The sequence below is a fragment of the Mastigoproctus giganteus genome, chromosome 12 (genome assembly GCF_048544385.1).
Source record: "Mastigoproctus giganteus isolate SK-2022 chromosome 12, ASM4854438v1, whole genome shotgun sequence".
Taxonomy (NCBI): domain Eukaryota; kingdom Metazoa; phylum Arthropoda; class Arachnida; order Uropygi; family Thelyphonidae; genus Mastigoproctus; species Mastigoproctus giganteus.
The window spans coordinates 4128975-4149395 of record NC_143586.1 but is presented as its reverse complement, the minus strand read 5'-3'; the positions used below and the strand labels follow the sequence as shown (position 1 = coordinate 4149395).

Sequence of the window (20421 nt, the reverse complement as noted above, 5' to 3'; positions counted from 1 at the left end):
TTGTGTGGTACCACATGCAAGGTAGTGAAAAACAAAAATGACCTACAGGTAACTTCTAGTCAGAAATGAAGTTCTCTAAAGAGTACAGGATGGGCTGCTAGGTTGTTGTTTTGTCATGTTGTTTTGTCAATGATATGCAAACATTTTGCCAGCAGGCATAAGGAGATGATTATACCATTCTATAAAACAATATTTGGGCCACATATTGAGTATGCAGACAAGTCTGGAAGCCTCATTTCAGGAAGGATGTGGATCTGTTGGAATGGGTGTTGAGAAGAGAATGAAATTAGTGAAGTAAACAAAAGATTGCTCTCATCAGGAAAGGCTTCAGTTTTGCAAATTACGGTGTTTGGAGACTAGGACTTTAAAACGTTAAGACTTTGAATGGATTGAGTAAGCTCAGTGCCAATGGCATCCTGCATCTTGCCAGACTACACACGAGGGGAATAGATTCAAATTGGGGAAGGATGGTTGCAGGATAGATGTGTGGTAATTTGCTTTCAGCCAGTGGGCGATTGATTGTTGAAACAAAATTCTATCTGTATTGTGGAAGTGGATAGTTCGAATAAATTTAAGAAAGAACTAGATAAATTATTAGAGTGGATGGATAGATGATTTGTGAAGTGGGTTTTTTTTTTTTTTTTTGCTGTTTCCATATAATTTTGCTTTTTTGCATCATTTTCCACTACTAATAATTCCTTTGGTGCTTTTTAGGTTCATGAGCAATTTGGGCCACACAGTGCCACTGTGTATTATGCTTGATAAGCATCTTTCATGGGCTGATTTACAAGTTGTTATAGCAACAAGTGAAGAGACTATAGCAACAAATGAAGAGACTTTTACAGATTTCTCCAGTTTATGATGGAACTGAAACTCAGATCTTTCAAAATGAGTGAAAAGTCGGGAAATCACTATAAAAGCATGTACATGATTCATTTCATTCTGATTCATACATGATTCAGAATGAAATAAATAAATCAGTATTACTTTACAATTTCCCAGCTGAAAAATATGCAAAATTCTCATGGACTTGGTGGTATGATTTAAGAATGAAAAAAACTGATTAAATTTCAAAGTTGGAGACAAAATTCTCAATGATTAAATTTTGAAATAAAAATTTTAAAAAATACAACCTACCAAAATTATCCAGGATATCAGTGATGAGAACAAATTTGCTGGGATAGAACTGAATAACTGATGTATCAACAAGTAATTTGGCACACTGAAATGAAGGAAAAATACTCAAAACTCAATAGCAATTATAAGATGAATTAAAACTGTTAATTAAATCCAAAATGTACATATAACACAATCTAACAAATATAAATTATCTTTACATTCTTCTAAAGAATTATATATTGGTAGAGAAAAATGATCAGCATAGCATGAAAAAGTAAAAAAAATTAATTTTAAATGGGGTTCAAAAGAAATGAACTGACATTCACATTTTGAATATACGCGCGCGCGCGCACGCACACGCACATGTGTGCACATGTGTGTGTGTGTGTACATATGGATGTAGCTAAAGAGAGTAAACAACTTTTCTGCAACTAAGGCTGTTCAATTAAAACATGTTTTAAAAACTTAAATTTTTTTTGAAAAATTTAAAAATTCATCTGTAGAATTTACACATATGGCCCACTTAGCTAATCTGTATGTTCCTTCTTCAAAAAATTCTTTGAACTGCTTACGAACCCATTCTTCGATAGTTGTTTTGACTTAATTGTCTCTGAATTGAAACATCATTTTAAAGTTGTTTTTTTCCCCCAACAAAACAAAAAGTTACATGGTGGAAAACTGAGCTATATGAAAGGTATTTTCTGTGCATCTTCTGAATCAGGTTGGCATTGAAGGATCTTGCTTCATTACCATGAAGAATGATCTTGCTTCATTACCATGAAGCAAGATCATTCCAGCTGTCAGTTATCCTAGTTGCTTACACAGCATCAAAAGCAAAGCAATCAGTTGCCCTGGTTCCTTGCTTTTGGCAGTGAGGTGTAGATGGGTCAAAGTTTCCACATACTATTATGAGTTAGTGTTAGCAAGAAGCTTCTTTAATATCTAATAGCAAAAGGCCACTGACTGTTGAAGAAAATTATAATTTTTTCCTACAGAAAACTGAAATTTATGTTTTTTAGCATTAGCAAAGGCAGATGATGCAAGAAAGCAAGCTTATATAGCATCAGCCAAAAAAAAAAAAAAAAAAACACCCTTATTTCACTCATCCAATCCCAATCTGGCACCAAATCTTTTTTCACTCTTGAAGGTTGAGGATGCTTCAAATGTGCATGGGAAAATTTAGAGACTCCTTTAAAATAGTGGTACCAAGTTTTTTTTTAATCTCTCAACACACACTTATAAAAAATTCATTGAATGTATTGTGATAATATGGAAGTTAATATACAAAGTCACCTAAATTATACTTAACTAATTAGATTTGAGAAATTAGTTTGGAATTTATTTTGATTACACCATGGCAAAGTCCTCAAACTAATTAATTCAAGCATAATAAATAAGTAAAAGGAGAACACAAAACTGCATACAAAATAATAAATATATTTATTGGGGATTAAAATATTAAGAAATAATATGGAAGGAGCTGAGGGTTGGCCTGATATTTCAGGGGATGCCTGTTTCCTTTATTCTGAGGTTGATAAATATTTTTAAATGAAAGAATTTTTTTTTAATGAAAATCTTGTTTAAAGGGCCTTTATTGCTAAACACAATCATAATCAAAAGTTTTAGAAATGTCAAGAGCAACTCAAATGTCAAATGTCAACTCAAGCAAATGCTTGAGTTTCATCAGACTTTTCCAATTAATTCATCCAAAGATGAGTAACAAGCTAATATCATATCAGATAGCTCACTGACACTGCCAATTTGGATTCACTGATAGAATCCATATTCGCAATCACTGATTAGATGGAAGTTTTTTGAGATAGATTAAGAGTTGGTGGTTAATGAATTTCTCCATAACTTTCAAAATGTGTAGAGATAAATAAAATGGGATGATAACTGGAAAGGAGGAATTTGTTTTCCAAGCAGACGGAAAAACACTAGTGGAATAAAAAAAAGTATAAGAAGATGACATGGACTTGTAATGAGAACAAGTGAAGAAATACCATCAGGAGCTGGAGCTTTCTTGGCATTGCGATTGTTCAGAATTCTCTTAGAAAACTTCTATCAGAAGACCATGGGTGACACTGAGTGGGGTGTTATATTGGGACAAACATAAGTCAGCTTAGTCTTTAGATGAGGATGCAATAGAACTATATATTAACCATATGATGGCCAGAAGTTGCAGCCAACAACTTAGAAGAGTGAATAGAGGACTCAACTACCATTTGGATAAAAAGCAAGTTTTCTCCTGTTAACCTGTTCAAAATTGAGTTTTCATTGATTAATAACTTTTTGCAATTGCTGTGAGCTAAATTTAGCATAGGCAGAAAATGAAGTTGGAAATCTATATATAAGCAAATTGTGATATGCTATATTCCTATTATGAACAGCCTTAAAGCATTTATTGGAAAAACCAAGGTTTAGATAAGGGAGGACATTTTTAAAGTGGAATGAGGAATAAAGGATTTCATTCTTACAAGAATAATTTCCCTGGCACAAACATTGTAATCAGACAACTTAAATAGCAATCCAGTCAACACAATGGCCATATAAGAAAGAGAGAGAGAGGCTCGATTGGAGAAGAGATCATCACCAAGTTGTAAGCTGAGGTGCCTAGAGGACTACTTACCTTGACCAAGTACCTTGAATGGCCCGTAAGAAAAAGATCAAGGGTGCTTGGTTCGTGGTTAAGATTGTCTGGTGTTTTGGTAGGCAAGTGAATAATCTGTGCAAGGTCATTAGTAATTGCAAAAGCTTTGGCATTGTAACCAGCTGGGTCCGTGCAACTGGAAAACTGAAATTAGCTGGAATTAGTATTAGCAATGGTCACATATATGCAAGGAAGCCTATGGCTTATGCTGCACCAGCCAAAAAAAAATAATAATTAAATAAATAAAAAAAATAAAAATAAATAATAATAATAAGAAAATTAAAAAAAAATAAACAATTAATAAGAGAAAAGGAAATAGACAACCGATGTGTTTCCCTGCTCCGGTAGGTAATTATCCTGCTGACCTTTGAATTTCCCCAAACTGTCAGCCTCTACCACCCATGTAGCTAACTTATTCCAGTAATTTATAACTCACTGGCTAAAATAAAACTTCCGGCAATCCAGTATAAACATTTCCCCCATAACTTGAAATTATGGCCCCTAGTTCTAGAATCATTTATAATTGTGAAAATTTTGTCGTCATTCATTTTACTTTTTTATCTCGCTTGCGTGGACAGTGTGAGGCTGTGTGCAATCGGGTTCCGATTAAAGTTAATGGTTAGTGCAGTTTTACTGATTTGATTTTCGTGAATGATATACTAAATAATTCATCTTGTGACGAGATGAATTATTTAGTATATAATTCTTTTTTTTTTTAATTATTTAGTAAATAATTATTTAGTATATAATTATTTACTAAATAATTCATCTTCTTCTGATCCAAATGAATTTGAAAGTGGTTAATTCTACCTGCAGCTTCCCTCGTCCTATACTGAAGAATACCCGTCAACACTCAGTCACCATTCCTTGCCAGCACCAAGGTTGTCCTTCCCTCCCCTCCCCCAGGCCTTCTGCTACTTCATCTAGAACAGATCTACTTAGGAAAGTTACCCCACCAACTTCACCCTCACCAAGGTCACCTTCTCATTACTGTAAGTAACTCTTTCTTTGTTGCAACAGCACTCTCTAATTGTTAGGGGACAATCCGAAAGGTCACAGCAAATATTGTTTAAGACTTTTTCACGTGATTTTGTTTTCACATATGGTATTTTCGTACTATGGAGAAACTCAAGATTTGCTCAATATGCAACGATCAAGTTGAAGACTTCCTGATTTGTAGTTCTTGCAGTGGAGCAGTAGGACCTTGTTGTAATAAGATTAAATATCACAAAAAAATGTTGTCACAGGCTAAGGCATGCTTCAGATGTATTATCTGTAAGCTCGCACAAGATAACACAAGTAGTAAAGAATATCAAGAAATGTCTATTAACGAGACTCAACTTGATACATACCCAGCCTTCTCAAATGTCATGCACAGCTCCTTCTCCTTGCCATACTCGATGCTGAATAATGCACCAACGCCAGGGTTCGACTTAAATTTTAATATTGAACAGGAGTTTCTCGCTTTCATCATTGACTTTAAAGAGCTCAAGAGAGACCTACAGTCACAGGGACAATATCTTGCAAACCAGATTAGTGGATTATACGACAAATGGTCCGAGATATTTATTTATCAAAAATCTATGGCAAATGGGTATGACACGCTATACGAAAAGTTGCAAGGTGTGTTACATGAACTTTCTGATTGTAAAAAAGGGCAATCTTGAATTAACGAATTTGCTAACTAACACAAGACAACACACGAAACTACCAACAAACTACAACTCCGGAGAGACCCCGAAAGCTGCATTGAGTGATCATGCGGATATCGATGATACAATTCGTTGCTCGCCTGAGTCGAATTGTTTCAAAAACACAAATCCTGTTGAACAACGCAATGTGCCGTTAACCAACAGAGAATCTGGCTTAAAAGGTCAAGAAATGTCGCTCGTAGGCGACGGCCAAATTTCTAATGATGCTAACGATCCACCGATTATCGGCTCCTAGCAAATACCTTTGGAATTACTAAGAGAAAATAACAAATCCGCCTTAAATACCATAAAAAAAAATGCAAGCACTCAAACCCCTGAATCAGGGGTGAAACTCTATGAGCATAAGTGTAACCAAACAGAGGATGAACTAACGTCAGGTGCAAAACGGAAGAAGAGAAACGAGAAAGGACCAATTCAATTAAGACTAACACAAGCTGAACACCCAACCTTAGAAACATGCAAAAACAGCAAAAACAAAGGGCACCGGTTGGAAAATGTAACTCACCAAAACAAAACTCAAATCTCAGAGAATGTAAATAAATATGAGGAAAATATTGATGCCTACACCGACACGAAAGAAACGTATACAGCCAAGGCACAAACAAAGCATACTTATGCCGAAATATTAAAAAGGGATATGGAAAATGGCGGCGACAAGGAGGAAGCGGATAACACAGACAAAATTGAAAGAATTTACTCTAGCAGAAAAAAAAACCGGAATCCAAATAAATTCTCAGCTACTAATCGGGGCTTCAAAAAACAAAAAGCTTAAAGTTATTCCATAGCTCAAGGCTATATTTGTTTCAAGGTTGGCCCTGGACACAACTGAAAGAGAATTACAAGAATACGTTAACAGCGTTTGTAAGTCAAATGTTCAGGTAACCAAACTGAAAGCAAGGTTTCCACAGGAGTACTCATCCTTTAAAGTTTCATATAGTGAGGACAACGAAGCAAGAATTCTGGACACTAATAACTGGACTGAAGGAACACTGATATTGCCTTTCCACAAGAATGTAAGTACAAGGACAAAATCAACAAACCCATCCTCACCTATGAATATTGAAAATGGAAATAAATAGCAAATACAGACAATCAAGAAAATAAATAGCAACTACAGGAAAATAGGATTCCAGTTCGACAAAATAAGAATAATTTACAAGATGATTTGCTATGTTACTATCAAAATGTGCAATGTCTAAACAATAGCAACTATAAAGACACCTATTCCCTTATATTACAAGAAGACTACGACATCTACTTTTTAGTGGAAACACGGCTCACTCAGGATGTTAAGGACAGTGAATTGGTCCCACCGGGCTTTGTTGTTATTCATTGGGATAGACTGGATAAGAGAGGCGGCGGGCTCATGATTGTCTGCCAAAAAGAGATTCCTACCTCAAAAATCAAAGTCTTGGCTAACATTGAAGGAATTTTTCTCCAACTGGGCAGTGGCTCTTATATCTTCTATGTTATGCTTGTCTACCTTCCACCACCTATAGATAACACTCTTATGACAGAATTTGAGAACACTATCGACCAAATTCTTGATCAACATCTGGGAATAGACCATTTAATTGTTTTAAGGGACTTTAATATGCCACATGCCTACAATGGATATAATGTCTGGACACTTAAGGGTAGATTTCAAAAAATTTTCATCTCTCTAAATCTGAATCAGATCTGTGAATTTCCAACTTGAAATGAAAACTACTTGGATTTAGTCTTCACCAACTTTCCTTTGGTGGTCTTTAAGCCAACTAATCTTTTCAAATCAAATCGCATTCCCGTGGCCTTTTCCATCAAGAAAAGATCAGTTAAAGATACGGATTTAGAACAAAAACAGAAGCTCAATTTCAATAAAGTGAAATGGCCTGATATGAATTATGCATTTAAAAACTGTAATTGGGAATTACTATTAAAAATCAATGATCCTCAAGAAGCACTGGACTGCTTTTACCAAATCATTAATGAAGTAACTAACAATCTTGTTCCATGCTATAGTGTTCCTGATACAAATTACTCACACTGATTCTCTAAGGAACTAAAATCCCTACTGGCAAAAAAACGAAAAATGCATAGTAGGTTTAAGACAAATAAAGAAATATGCCTTTACAATAAATATTCCTCCTTAAGAAGACAGGTTAAAACGACATTAAAACAGGACTACAACAAATACCTGTGCTTTGTCGAAAGAAGAGTCTTCGAGGAAAAAGATATGAAGCCTATATTCAGCTATTTCAAAGCAAAAAATCAAAATGCGGCTGTAAACATGCTAGATATTCCCAGTGAATTGTCATCTTTGTCTGAGGCAGACTACCTTGCTAGCAGCTTTGAAGAAATTTACAAAACAGATACAACAGATGATGGGATGGAAGGTAACGAAAATTTTCCTCTCGACTACATTGATACCCTAACAGTATTTGAAATAAACCAAGCAGAATTATTGAGCACAATCCATAGTATGAAAAAGGATCTCACACGAGGCCCGGAAGGTATCCCTACTGTCTTATGGAAAAAATGTGGAACTACACTTATAAAGCCATTACTTCACTGAATAAAATTGGTATTTGAGAGTGGAATCTATCCAGCTCAACTGAAAAAGGCCTTTATTACCCTCTTTACAAAAAAGAAGACCCATCCTCACCCAACAATTACAGACCAGTTTGTCAATTGAATACACTCTCAAAGATAACTGAATCCATTGTAATGAAGCAGCTATTTAACTTTATGAAACTTAATTTGTCAGATTACTCTCACGGATTTATCAAGGGTCATTCCACCTGCACAGATATGATTTCGTTTGTTTCGAACATATCCCAGGCACTTGACGAAGGAAAACAAGTCGACTCCATCTTCCTTGATTTAAGCAAAGCCTTCGACAAGATAGTCCATCAGAGACAAACTGCATCACTATGGTCTCAGAGGACAAGCACTAAACTGGATTGAAAACTACTTGGTAGGTAGAGAAATGTCTATGACATTTAAAGGTAAAACCTCATATCCTTTCAGTCCTGAAATTGGAGTCCCACAGGGTTCATCCTTAGGCCCGCTATTATTTCTTATCTACATCAATGACCTGCAAAGCACCCTTGGAGACTACCAAATCAAAATTAACGTATTTGCAGACGACATAAAAATCTATAAAGCAATTCGCAGTACCAATGACTGCATCATCCTAAACGAAGCTCTTCAATGAGTTATTCAGTGGCTGAAGGAGAACAAAATGGCAGTCAATGAAAACAAGTGTGAGCTGATGAGCTTTGCTAATGCACACAAGAAAAACAAACTTAATTTTTCTTATTGTATCAACAACAAGGCAATCAAAAAAGTTAGTACAGCCAAAAATTTAAGTATCTTTATTAAAGAATCATTTTCCTTTGATGTCCATGTCTCTAACATTGTGAAGGCAGCTAGCAAAAAACTAGGTTTTTTGAAAAGAATTAACCGAGACTTCAATCAGTTGGTACTTTTCATGTTTCTTTACAAAATCTATGTTAGGCCAGCCCTAGAATTTTCCTCACAGGTCTGGTCCCCACATGTTGCTTACCAAAAATTAGAAATTGAAAATATTCAAAAAAGAGCAATCCAATACGTTTGCTTTAAAAGTAGCCTTGAATACAATGAGAAATCCTACCAAGAGTGGTGTGTACAAAAAAGCCGTCAATTAGGGTTGAAATTGAAAGTGTCTGCAATTCTGCCCAGACACGATAGGAGGGAGTATATGATGAGAGCCCTGTCAATCAATTCGGCCCAGGAGAGATTGTGCAGGGCTCAAGGGGTAGAATTTTTTTCAGCCTGGTCTGTATTTGTTAACAGGAGACACTGCTTCTACAGGGATGGGATACACTTAAATAGAAAGGGTGCAAGAATATTTTCTGATGCTATCGAGGCAGTGCTAGGTGGGTTGGAAAACTGCTAGCTTGGGGGGAGACAAAGACTAATAGATTAACAGTAGCCACTGGCAGAGGTGAAAGTGATTCTTGCACTGCTTCTATTGGAATGAGCCGCAGCCTGGAAAATAAGATGCAGGATATTTCAGAGACTGCTGGGAATCACTGGGGTACAAGTAAACACATGGGTTGTGTTAGGGTAGCTAAGAAAAAGAACAGGTGCATGTATACTTGTGTGTACACCAATGCTAGGAGTTTAGCAAATAAATTTGAGGTATTGCTCAAAACATCAAAGGCAGATATTGTGGGGATTTCAGAGATGTGGTGTCACACAGATATAAGGAATGCAGAACTGGAATTTGTGGAGTACAATGTCTACAGAAAGGATAGACAGGATAGGAAGGGAGGAGGGGTTATGTTATTAGTTAAAAACCACATAAAATCCAAGGAAGTGAAGCCAGTCGACATCGCTGGACAGTGCAGTGTCGAGTCAGTTTGGTGTGACATAAGCATTGGGAGATCAAAATTGAGAGTAGGAGTGTGCTATAGGCCTAATGACTCTGATGAGTATAATAAGAAACTGTTCGGAGAAATAGAGTGGGCCGGTAAATCAGAGAGTCTTATAATGGGGGATTTTAATTTCCCAGATACTGACTGGAATTTGGGGGCTGGTCACTCACACAGTAGCAAGGCTTTTGTGGATTTATTGGATGATTGTTTTCTACATCAGCATGTTCGGGAGGCAACTAGAGGGAGTAATACTCTTGATTTGATTATCAGTAGTGATTCTTCATCCATTAAGAATTTGCAGATAAATGAACCACTAGGTGGCAGTGATCACAGTGTCCTGAAGTGGGAGTTACTCAAAGAGGTAACTACCATTAGGGGTAAAGGGAAGGGGTATTGCTTTCGTAAAGGCGACTGCAATGGACTGAGACAGTATTTAAATTCTATACAGAGGGATCAACTGATGATATTGCCAACAGCAAATTCAAAATGGGAAGCATTCAAAGAACTTATTTTGGAAGCTACTAGGCTTTACATATCAACTAAGAAATATTGTTCAAGGTTTAGGCCTAAATGGATGTCAGATGAACTAATGAGGTATATGGCAGAGAAGAAAAATGCATGGGATACATACAAATTAACACGTGACACAGACGCCTATGATAGATACAAGTTGATCTGTAACCAAGTTACAAAGGAGGTTAGGCAGGCGAAGGCAGATTACGAGAGATCCTTGGCAAGGGATGCGAAGAAAAACAGCAGAGTTCTTTACTTATGTAAACTCTAGAAGGAAGGGGATGAATCAGATTGGTCCACTTGATATCGATGGGTCAACTGTTGATGACCCTGCTCAGGTAGCTAACAAACTAAATGAATATTTTGCATCGACATTCACACATGAGGAGTTATTCAGCGAGGGGAATGCCAGAGGTGTATTCAACTCTAGCAGTAAGCTAGAGAATCTTGTAATAACTGAGAGCAAAGTGGAGGAGAAATTGTTGAAGATAAACACAAGAAAGGCACCTGGGGTGGATGGGATCTATCCAGTTATATTAAAGGAGGCAGCAAAGGAAGTAAGCAAACCCTTAGCTATAATTATGAGAGCTTCCTTGGACACAGGGGAGGTACCCATGGACTGGAGATGTGCAAATGTGAACCCAATTCACAAAGGAGGATCAAAGGCTGACACAAGTAATTATAGACCTGTGAGTTTAACTTCTGTTCCCAGAAAATTAATGGAGGCACTGGTTAAAGAAGCACTGCAGGATCATCTAGACAAGACTTCAGTTATAGCTCAGACACAGCATGGTTTTGTTAAGGGGAAGTCTTGCCTGACCAACTTGATTGGATACTATGATGCAGTCACAAAAGAACTGGATGCAGGGAATAACTTTGATATTATATACTTGGATCTTAGAAAGGCTTTTGATACTGTTGCACATGGAAGACTGCTGCACAAATTGGAGCAGTGTGGCATTGGAGGCAAATTGCTGCTATGGATAAAGGGGTGGTTGAGGGGGAGAAGACAGAGAGTGATAATCAATGGACACTGCTCATCGTAGACTAATGTTATTAGTTGAGTCCCTCAGGGTTCAGTATTGGGTCCTTTATTGTTTTCTGTATTTATAAATGATATTGATGATGGTATATCAGGCTTAATGTCCAAGTTTTCAGACGATACGAAGGTTGGCAGGGTTGTCAAGGACACTACTGACATTATGCTGCTGCAACAGGATTTGGAAAGGTTGAGCAGATGGGCTTCGAGGTGGCAAATGAAGTTTAACATTGACAAATGTAAAGTACTACATATGGGAAACAGCAACCCCAGAGCAACGTATCAACTCTGTGGTACTACACTGACAGTGGTAGAGAATGAAAGGGACCTGGGGGTGGTTGTGCAGGAAGATATGAAGTTCTCTGAGCAGTGCAGACGGGCTGCAAGAGTAGCTCATGGTGTATTGTCAATGATATATAGGAATTTTTCTAGCAGGGATAAGGAGGTGATTATTCCCTTGTATAAGGCAATGGTCAGGCCACACCTAGAGTACTGTATACAGGCCTGGAGGCCTCATTTCAAGAAGGATGTAGAGATGCTGGAACGAGTACAGAGAAGGGCAACAAGATTAGTGAATGGAACAAAGGGGTGCTCTTACGAAGAAAGGCTTAAGTTTTGCGAATTACAGTGTCTGGAAACTAGGCACCAGCGAGGTGATCTGATAGAGGTGTACAAAGCCTTGAATGGTTTGAGCATGCTCAATGCTGATGGGATTCTTCCTCTTGCTCAGAATAATCACCTGAGAGGGCATAAATTCAAATTGAGGAAAGACAGGTGTAGGATAGATGTGCGGAAATTTGCCTTTAGCCAGCGGGTGGTTGGTAGGTGGAACAGACTTCCATCCCTTGTCGTGGAAGTTGATAGCCTAAATAAGTTTAAGGCTCAGCTGGACAGGTATTTCGAACGAACAGAGGGGTGAAGTGGAAATGGTTATTTTTTTATTTATTTATGTTACTTTTTTTTTTTTTTTTTTTGGCTGATGCTGCATAAGCTTGCTTTCTTGCATCAAATGCCTCTACTAATGCTAATGCCAATGCTATTCTTTGGACTCGAAACGCTGGAAAAAAGAAGAGATAAAGCCAACTTATTCCTTCTTAACCAGCTGTTAAATGGTACAATGAATTGCCCTCATCTCGTCTCACAAATAAATTTAAACACTCCGACAAGAGCATTAAGAAACCATCCACTGCTGAAACCATCCTATGCAAGAACAAATTATGGATACTACAACTTCTACAACAGGACTGCAGGGATCAATGAACAAAGTAAATATTGAGATTTTGACACCCCCGTACACTTCAAGAGGCAACTGAAATTGCTAACCTCATCCGGTACCTGACTTAAAATGGACTCTTCTTGCAAATTCTAAGACTCTGATTGTGTAATGTGTGTGAAGAAATACCAGTGCTCTGCCTTACTCCTAGCTGTTCACTTAAATAGGATGGATGAGTCCTACTTTTATTTATTTTGTTTTATTTTATCTGTACATTTACTTTTTCTTTACTTTGGGAAATGTATACTCCAAGCTTCTGCTTTGAAGCTGTGTAATAATGTTTTGTAGCTGCACCCTCAGGAACATTTGTTTGCTGTTTTGCAGCTGTTAACAACAAAATTATAATAATAATAATAGTTAACAATAATAATAATACTTATACCTCTCAGAGCCTTAAACACCTCAATCAAGTCTCCTCTAAGGTGCCTAATTTGTATATAAGCAAATTGTGATATGCTATATTCTTATTATGAACAGCCTTAGAGCATTTATTGGAAAACCACGGTTTAGATAAGAGAGGACATTTTTAAGGTGGAATGAGGAATAAAGGATTTCACCCTTACAAGAATAATTTCCCTGGCACAAACATTGTAATCACACAGCTTAAATAGCACAAGTTCTGTAACTCACAAATTCAAAGTCTTTCCTCATATGGACACCCTTTGCCAATCTCACCAGGCGAGTTACCCATCTTTGGACCCTTTCAAGAAGCACAATGTCCTTCATTAGGTGCAGTCTCCATACTTGAACACAGTATTCAAAGTTTGGTCTAACAAAAGCCTTATATGATGGGATTAGGGCATCCTTATCTCTTCTAGCACAATGGCCTTCCTTGCAACCTGTCAACAAAGCTTAGAAAACTTCAGGTCTGACCGTATCATAACACCCAAGTCCAAATCCTTCATTATTAGTTTTAGTTCAACTCCACCAAGTATATAAGTTATTTTGGGGTTACCATTCCCCAGGTGTAATACTTTGCAGTTTGCTGGATTAAAGCATAGCTGCTATTTTTCTGACCTTCCCTGAAATCTATCTAGGTCACTCTGAAGAAGCTCTGCTTGGCAGTGATCATTGATCATTAACTACTTCTCTCAATGTTTACATCATCTGCAAATTTAGACATCATGCTCTCTATTCCTTCATCAATGTGTACAGAGAAGGGCAACAAGGCTGGTTAGCATTAGCATTAGTAGAGGCATTTGATGCAAGAAAGCAAGCTTATGCAGCATCAGCCAAAAAAAAAAAAAAAAAAAAAAACCCACTTCACCCCTCTGTTCGTTCAAAATACCTGTCCAGCTGAGCCTTAAACTTATTTAGGCTATCAACCTCCACTACAAGGGATGGAAGTCTGTTCCACCAACCAACCAACCACCCGCTGGCTAAAGGCAAATTTCCGCACGTCTATCCTATATCTGTCTTTCCTCAATTTGAATTTATGCCCTCTCAGGTGATTATTCTGAGCTAGAGGAAGAATCCCATCACCATTGAGCATGCTCAAACCATTCAAGGCTTTATACACCTCTATCAGATCACCTCGCTGGTGCCTAGTCTCCAGACACTGTAATTTGCAAAACTTAAGCCTTTCTTCGTAAGAGCACCCCTTTGTTCCATTCACTAATCTTGTTGCCCTTTTCTGTACTCGTTCCAGCAGCTCTACATCCTTCTTGAAATGAGGCCTCCAGACCTGTATACAGTACTCTAGGTGTGGCTTGACCATTGCCTTATACAAGGGAATAATCACCTCCTTATCCCTGCTGGAAAAATTCCTGTATATCATTGACAATACTCCATGAGCTACTCTTGCAGCCCATCTGCACTGCTCAGAGAACTTCATATCTGCCTGCACAACCACCCCCAAGTCCCTTTCATTCTCTACCACTATCAGTGTAGTACCACAGAGTTGATACGTTGCTCTGGGGTTGCTTTTTCCCATGTGTAGTACTTTACATTTGTCAATGTTAAACTTCATTTGCCACCTCTCAGCCCATCTGCTCAACCTTTCCAGATCTTGTTGCAGCAGCATAATGTCACTAGTGTCCTTGACAACCCTGCCAACCTTTGTATCGTCTGCAAACTTGGACATTAAGCCCGATATACCATCATCAATATCATTTATAAATACAGAAAACAATAATGGACCCAACACTGAGCCCTGAGGGACTCCACTAATAACATTAGTCCACAATGAGCAGTGTCCATTGATTACCACTCTCTGTCTTCTCCCCCTCAACCACCCCTTTATCCACAGCAGCAATTTGCCTCCAATGTCACACTGCTCCAATTTGTGTAGCAGTCTTCCATGTGCAACAGTATCAAAAGCCTTTCTAAGATCCAAGTATAAAATATCAAAGCTATTCCCTGCATCCAGTTCTTTTGTGACTGCATCATAGTATCCAATCAAATTGGTCAGGCAAGACTTCCCCTTAACAAAGCCATGCTGTGTCCGAGCTATAACTGAAGTCTTGTCTAAATGATCCTGCAGTGCTTCTTTAACCAGTGCCTCCATTAATTTTCCTGGAACAGAAGTTAAGCTCACAGGTCTATAATTACTTGTGTCAGCCTTTGATCCTCCTTTGTGAATTGGGGTCACATTTGCACATTTCCAGTCTATGGGTACCTCCCCTGAGTCCAAGGAAGCTCTCATAATTATGGCTAAGGGTTTGCTTACTTCCTTTGCTGCCTCCTTTAATATAACTGGATAGATCCCATCCACCCTGGGTGCCTTTCTTGTGTTTATCTTCAACAGTTTCTCCTCCACTTTACTCCCAGTTATTTCAAGATTCTGTAGCTTTCTGCTAGAGTTGAATACACCTCTGGCATTCCCCCTTGCTGAATAACTCCTCATGTGTGAATGTCGATGCAAAATATTCATTTAGTTTATTAGCTACCTGAGCAGGATCATCAACAGTTGACCTATCAATATCAAGTGGACCAATCTGATTCATCCCCTTCCTTCTAGTTTACATAAGTCAAGAACTCTTTGCTGTTTTTCTTTGCATCCCTTGCCAAGGATTTCTCGTAATCTGCCTTCGCCTGCCTAACCTCCTTTGTAACTTGGTTGCATATCAACTTGTATCTATCATAGGCTTCTGTGTCATGTGTTAATTTTTAAGTATCCCATGCATTTTTCTTCTCTGCCATATGCCTCATTAGTTCATCTGACATCCATTTTGGCCTAAACCTTGAACAATATTTCTTAGTTGGTATGTAAAGCCTAGTAGCTTCCAAGATAAGTTCTTTGAATGCTTCCCATTTTGAATTTGCTGTTGGTAACATCATCAGTTGGTCCCACTGTATAGAATTTAAATACTGTCTCAGTCCATCGTAGTTGCCTTTACGGAAGCAATAACCCTTCCCTTTACCCCTAATGGTAGTTACCTCTTTGAGTAAATCCCACTTCAGAACACTGTGATCACCACCACTGCCACCTAGTGGTTCATTTATCTGCAGATTCTTAATGCATGAAGAATCACTGCTGATAATCAAATCAAGAGTATTACTCCCTCTAGTTGCCTCCCGAACATGCTGATGTAGAAAACAATCATCCAATAAATCCACAAAAGCCCTACTAGTGTGTGAGTGACCAGCCCCCAAATTCCAGTCAATATCTGGGAAATTAAAATCTCCCATTATAAGACTCTCTGATTTACTGGCCCACTCTATTTCCCTGTACAGTTTCTTATTATACTCATCAAAGTCATTAGGCCTATAGCACACTCCTACTCTCAATTTTGATCTCCCAATGCTTATGTCACACCAAACTGACTCAACACTGCACTGTCCAGCGATGTCGACTGGCTTCACTTCCTTGGTTTTTGTGTTTCTTAACTAATAAGCATAACCCCTCCACCTTCCTATCCTGTCTATCCTTTCTGTAGAAGTTGTACTCCCCAAATTCCAGTTCTGCATCCCTTATATCTGTGTGACACCACGTCTCTGATATCCCAACAATATCTGCCTTTGATGTTTTGAGCAGTACCTCAAATTCATCAAATTTATTTACTAAACTCCTAGCATTGGTGTACACGCAAGTATACCTGCACCTGTTTCTATTCTTAGCTACCCTAACACAACCCATGTGTTTACTTGTACCGCAATGGCTCCCAGCAGTCTCTGAAATATCATGCATCTTGTTTTTCAGGCTTCTGCTCATTCTAATAGAAGCAGTGCAAGAATCTCTTTCACCTCTGCCAGTGGCTACTGTCAATCTATTAGTCTTTGTCTCCCCCCAAGCTAGCAGTTTTCCAACCCACCTAGCACTGCCTCGATAGCATCAGAAAATATTCTTGCACCCTTTCTATTTAAGTGTATCCCATCCCTGTAGAAGCAATCTCTCCTGTTAACAAGTACAGTCCAGGCTGAAAAAAATTCTACCCCTTGAGCCTTGCACAATCTTTCCAGGGCCGAATTGATCGACAAGGCTCTCATCATATACTCCCTCCTATCGTGTCTGGGCAGAATTGCAGACACTTTCAAATTCAACCTTAGTTCTCGGCTTTTGTTCAACAGCCTGTACTTGTTAAGTAATTCTGCCGGTCTCCTACTTTGTTAGGGGTAACAAAGGAGTGCTCTTACGAAGAAACGCTTAAGTTCTGCAAATTCCAGCATCTGGAGACTAGGCACCTGCGAGATGATCTGATTGATGTGTATAAAGTCTTCAATGGATAAAGACGGCTCAATGCTGATGGGATTCTTCCTTTTGCTCAGATTACAAACCTGAGGGGGGGGGAGCTTAAACTGAAATTGAGGAAAGACAGTTGTCGAACAGATGTGTGGAAATTTTCCTTTAGCCAGTGGGTAGTTGATTGCTGGAACAAACTTCCATCTGTCATTGTGGAAGTTGATAGCTTAAATAAATTCAATGCAGAACTACACAAACATTTGGAACTAATGGATAGGTGAAATGGGAAGGGTATTTTTTTTTTTTTTTTTTTGGCTGATGCTGTATAAAGCTTGCTTTCCTGCATCATATGCCTGTGCTAATGCTAATGTTATTTATGAAAATCAAAAACAACAGTGGTCCCAATACTCATCTTTGAGAAATCCTACTTCTTACATCAACCCAATATGAGGAATAATCATTTATCACAATTGTCTGTCTCCTGCCCTGAAGCCATCCAGCTATCCACCTAAGGATTTTCCCTGTGATTCCCACCTGTTCCAGCTTATAAAGTAACCGCTCATGTGGGACCGAGTCAAATGCTTTGCTGAAATCGAAATAAATAATATCAAAATTATTCCCTAAGTCCAGCTCTTGAGCGACCCTGTCAAAAAGCTAACCAGATTAGTTAAAACATGATTTTCTCTTTACAAAACAATGCTGATTAACCTTCAGAATTCAATTTCTATCTAAATGATCCTGAATTCCACCCTTCATCATTTTCTCCATGATTTTCCCTACTACTGAAGTTAGACTGACCAGCCAGTAATTTCACACTTCACTCTTAGAACCGCCCTTATGAATTGGAAATACATTGGCACTTTTCCAATCCAACGGAATCACTCCCAAGTCCAGTGATGCTCTCATAATTAGCCTCAATGGTTTGATGCACTCACTTGCCACCTCCCATAAGATTAAAGGGTATATGCCATCAACCAAGAAGCCTTAATAGCCTGTAGGCTCGAAAGTTTTTTTTCATTAAATAAACATGTGAAATTTCATTATTAATTACATTTTTTTCAACTTCACTCCCATAATTTCTCATTGACACAAAGGGTTTTTTCTTCTGTAAATATCGATGCAAAGTAACTGTTGAGTTCATCTGCAACATCAGCTTGGGTATTTAATACTATCCCACATCCATTACATAAGGGTCTGATCTGATTTGTCCTTCTGTTCTTTGTTTTTATATGTGTGAAGAATTCCTTATCCACCACTCTTTCTCTCTCTTTGCCAGCAATTTCTCATAATCTGCCTTTGCCAGCCTAACCTTTTCTGTGGCACTATTACAGATCAATTTGTAGCTGTTATAGGCTTCAGTACATTTTATTGCTCTGTAACTTTTCCATGCCGTCTTTTTCTGCTCGAGTAATCTGGCAACTTCCTTATTCATTCAACTTGGAATCTTCCTTGTGGAGTATTTTTTTAATTGTATATGTGCATTCAATCAAGGCTTCTGTGATTAATGTTTTAAAGGTATACCATAATTCAATTGTATTCGCTCTCTGTGCGATATCTACCCAGTTAATAGCGGCCATATAGCACCTTAAGGCATTGTAATTTCCTTTTTATAACCCATTCCTTTGCCTTTAATTACTGCTACCACTCTCATCATCGTCCACTGTAGAGCTCCGTGATCACTTTCTGCTACTGGTTCCTGTACTGTCATGGGTGATGATGATGGGTCTAGAATATTATTTTCTCTAGTACTTTCCTTGACACGTTGGTACAAATAAAAATCATCTAGCTGATTTTAAAATTTTGTCCCCCATTTGAAGTTTCCTTCCCATTTGCTCCAATCAATTAGAAGCAAATTAAAATCACCCATAATAAGACATTCATGCTTACTTGCCCATTCCATTTGAATGAAGAGGCCTTTACAATCACAAGGCCTGTAGATTATTCTCATTATACCTTTGTTTACAACTAGTTCACACCATACAGATTCTGTAGTAGCATGAATCCGAGAAAACTTTTGTCATGCTCAGGCTGTCTTTGATAAGAAACATGACCCCACCACATCTTCCCTATCATTCCTAAATACATTATACATACCATACTGAAACTCATCATTCCCTATCTCCAGGTGGCATTACATTTCCGTAAGCCCTAGTATGTCAGCGTTACTTGTCCTAACAAGCAGTTCAAATTCACTCATTTTATTGACGATACTTCTGACATTACTGTATAAACAATTAAGACAATGTTCTTGTATAGTTAGCGTCCCTGACACACCCCTTAAAGTTATTTAAGCTCTCTTCCATAACATTAGCTACTTGCTCATTTGAAATGTTACTGCCCTGAGAACATTTCGCAATATGTTCTGTTGCGGTAACAAACAAGAGCTCCAGAGGTATGTGCAAGCGTTATTTTGACTAATATTATCAGATAAACATGTAGCTATATTATTACCCTTGTCCCTCCAAACTAACAGTTTCCTGGAACCTTTAATGCCAATGATACTGGCAAAAACTCTTGCATCACCTTTGTTTAAATGTGTCCCATCTCTACAAAATAGATTCCTTCTATCTACAAGTGTGGGCCAAGCTGATAGAAATTTCTCCCCAAAATCTTGCAGAGTCCTTCAAGTCTTGAGTTAATCCACAAGGCTTTCAGCATATAATCCCTCCTATCATGCCTATGCAGAATTGCAGACACATAGATATCGTGACCTAACTCATGGCATTCCTTCAGCATGGTCCGATATTTGTCTAACAAATTGTGAGATCATTTATGTTTAATGTTATTAGTCCCCACACGAATAATAATATTCTCTTTACCCCCCTTAAAACCTGACAGTCTGTTAGTGACATCATTAATAGTTGCTCTTGGCAGATATACACTGGTTCTAGTCCACCTATCCTTATTAAAAAACATAGTTCCCGTTTCCCTGACAATGGGGTCTCTTAATAGAACTAAGTCCTTTTCTTTCCAGAATAGTTTGCACTTGGATATTCTGTTCTGGGCCCCAAATTGAGAGTGCATCACTTGGTAGGTTACTAGAGTCCTGAGTCCCTGACAAGCTCCCAGTTACATTATTCTCGAGGACAAGCAC

The 20421-nt window shown here is 38.1% G+C and overlaps 1 protein-coding gene across 1 annotated transcript in view; it reads right to left on the bottom strand.

Moving 5' to 3' along the window:
* The window catches only part of LOC150076641 (VPS35 endosomal protein-sorting factor-like), a 370416-nt gene that overhangs the window by 257360 nt on the left and 92635 nt on the right, over positions 1–20421 (bottom strand). Inside the window, exon 7 of the mRNA XM_090386682.1 lies at positions 1138–1222. Within this exon, the coding sequence (XP_090242808.1) occupies positions 1138–1222 (85 nt within the window). The remainder of the gene's footprint in view (positions 1–1137; positions 1223–20421) is intronic.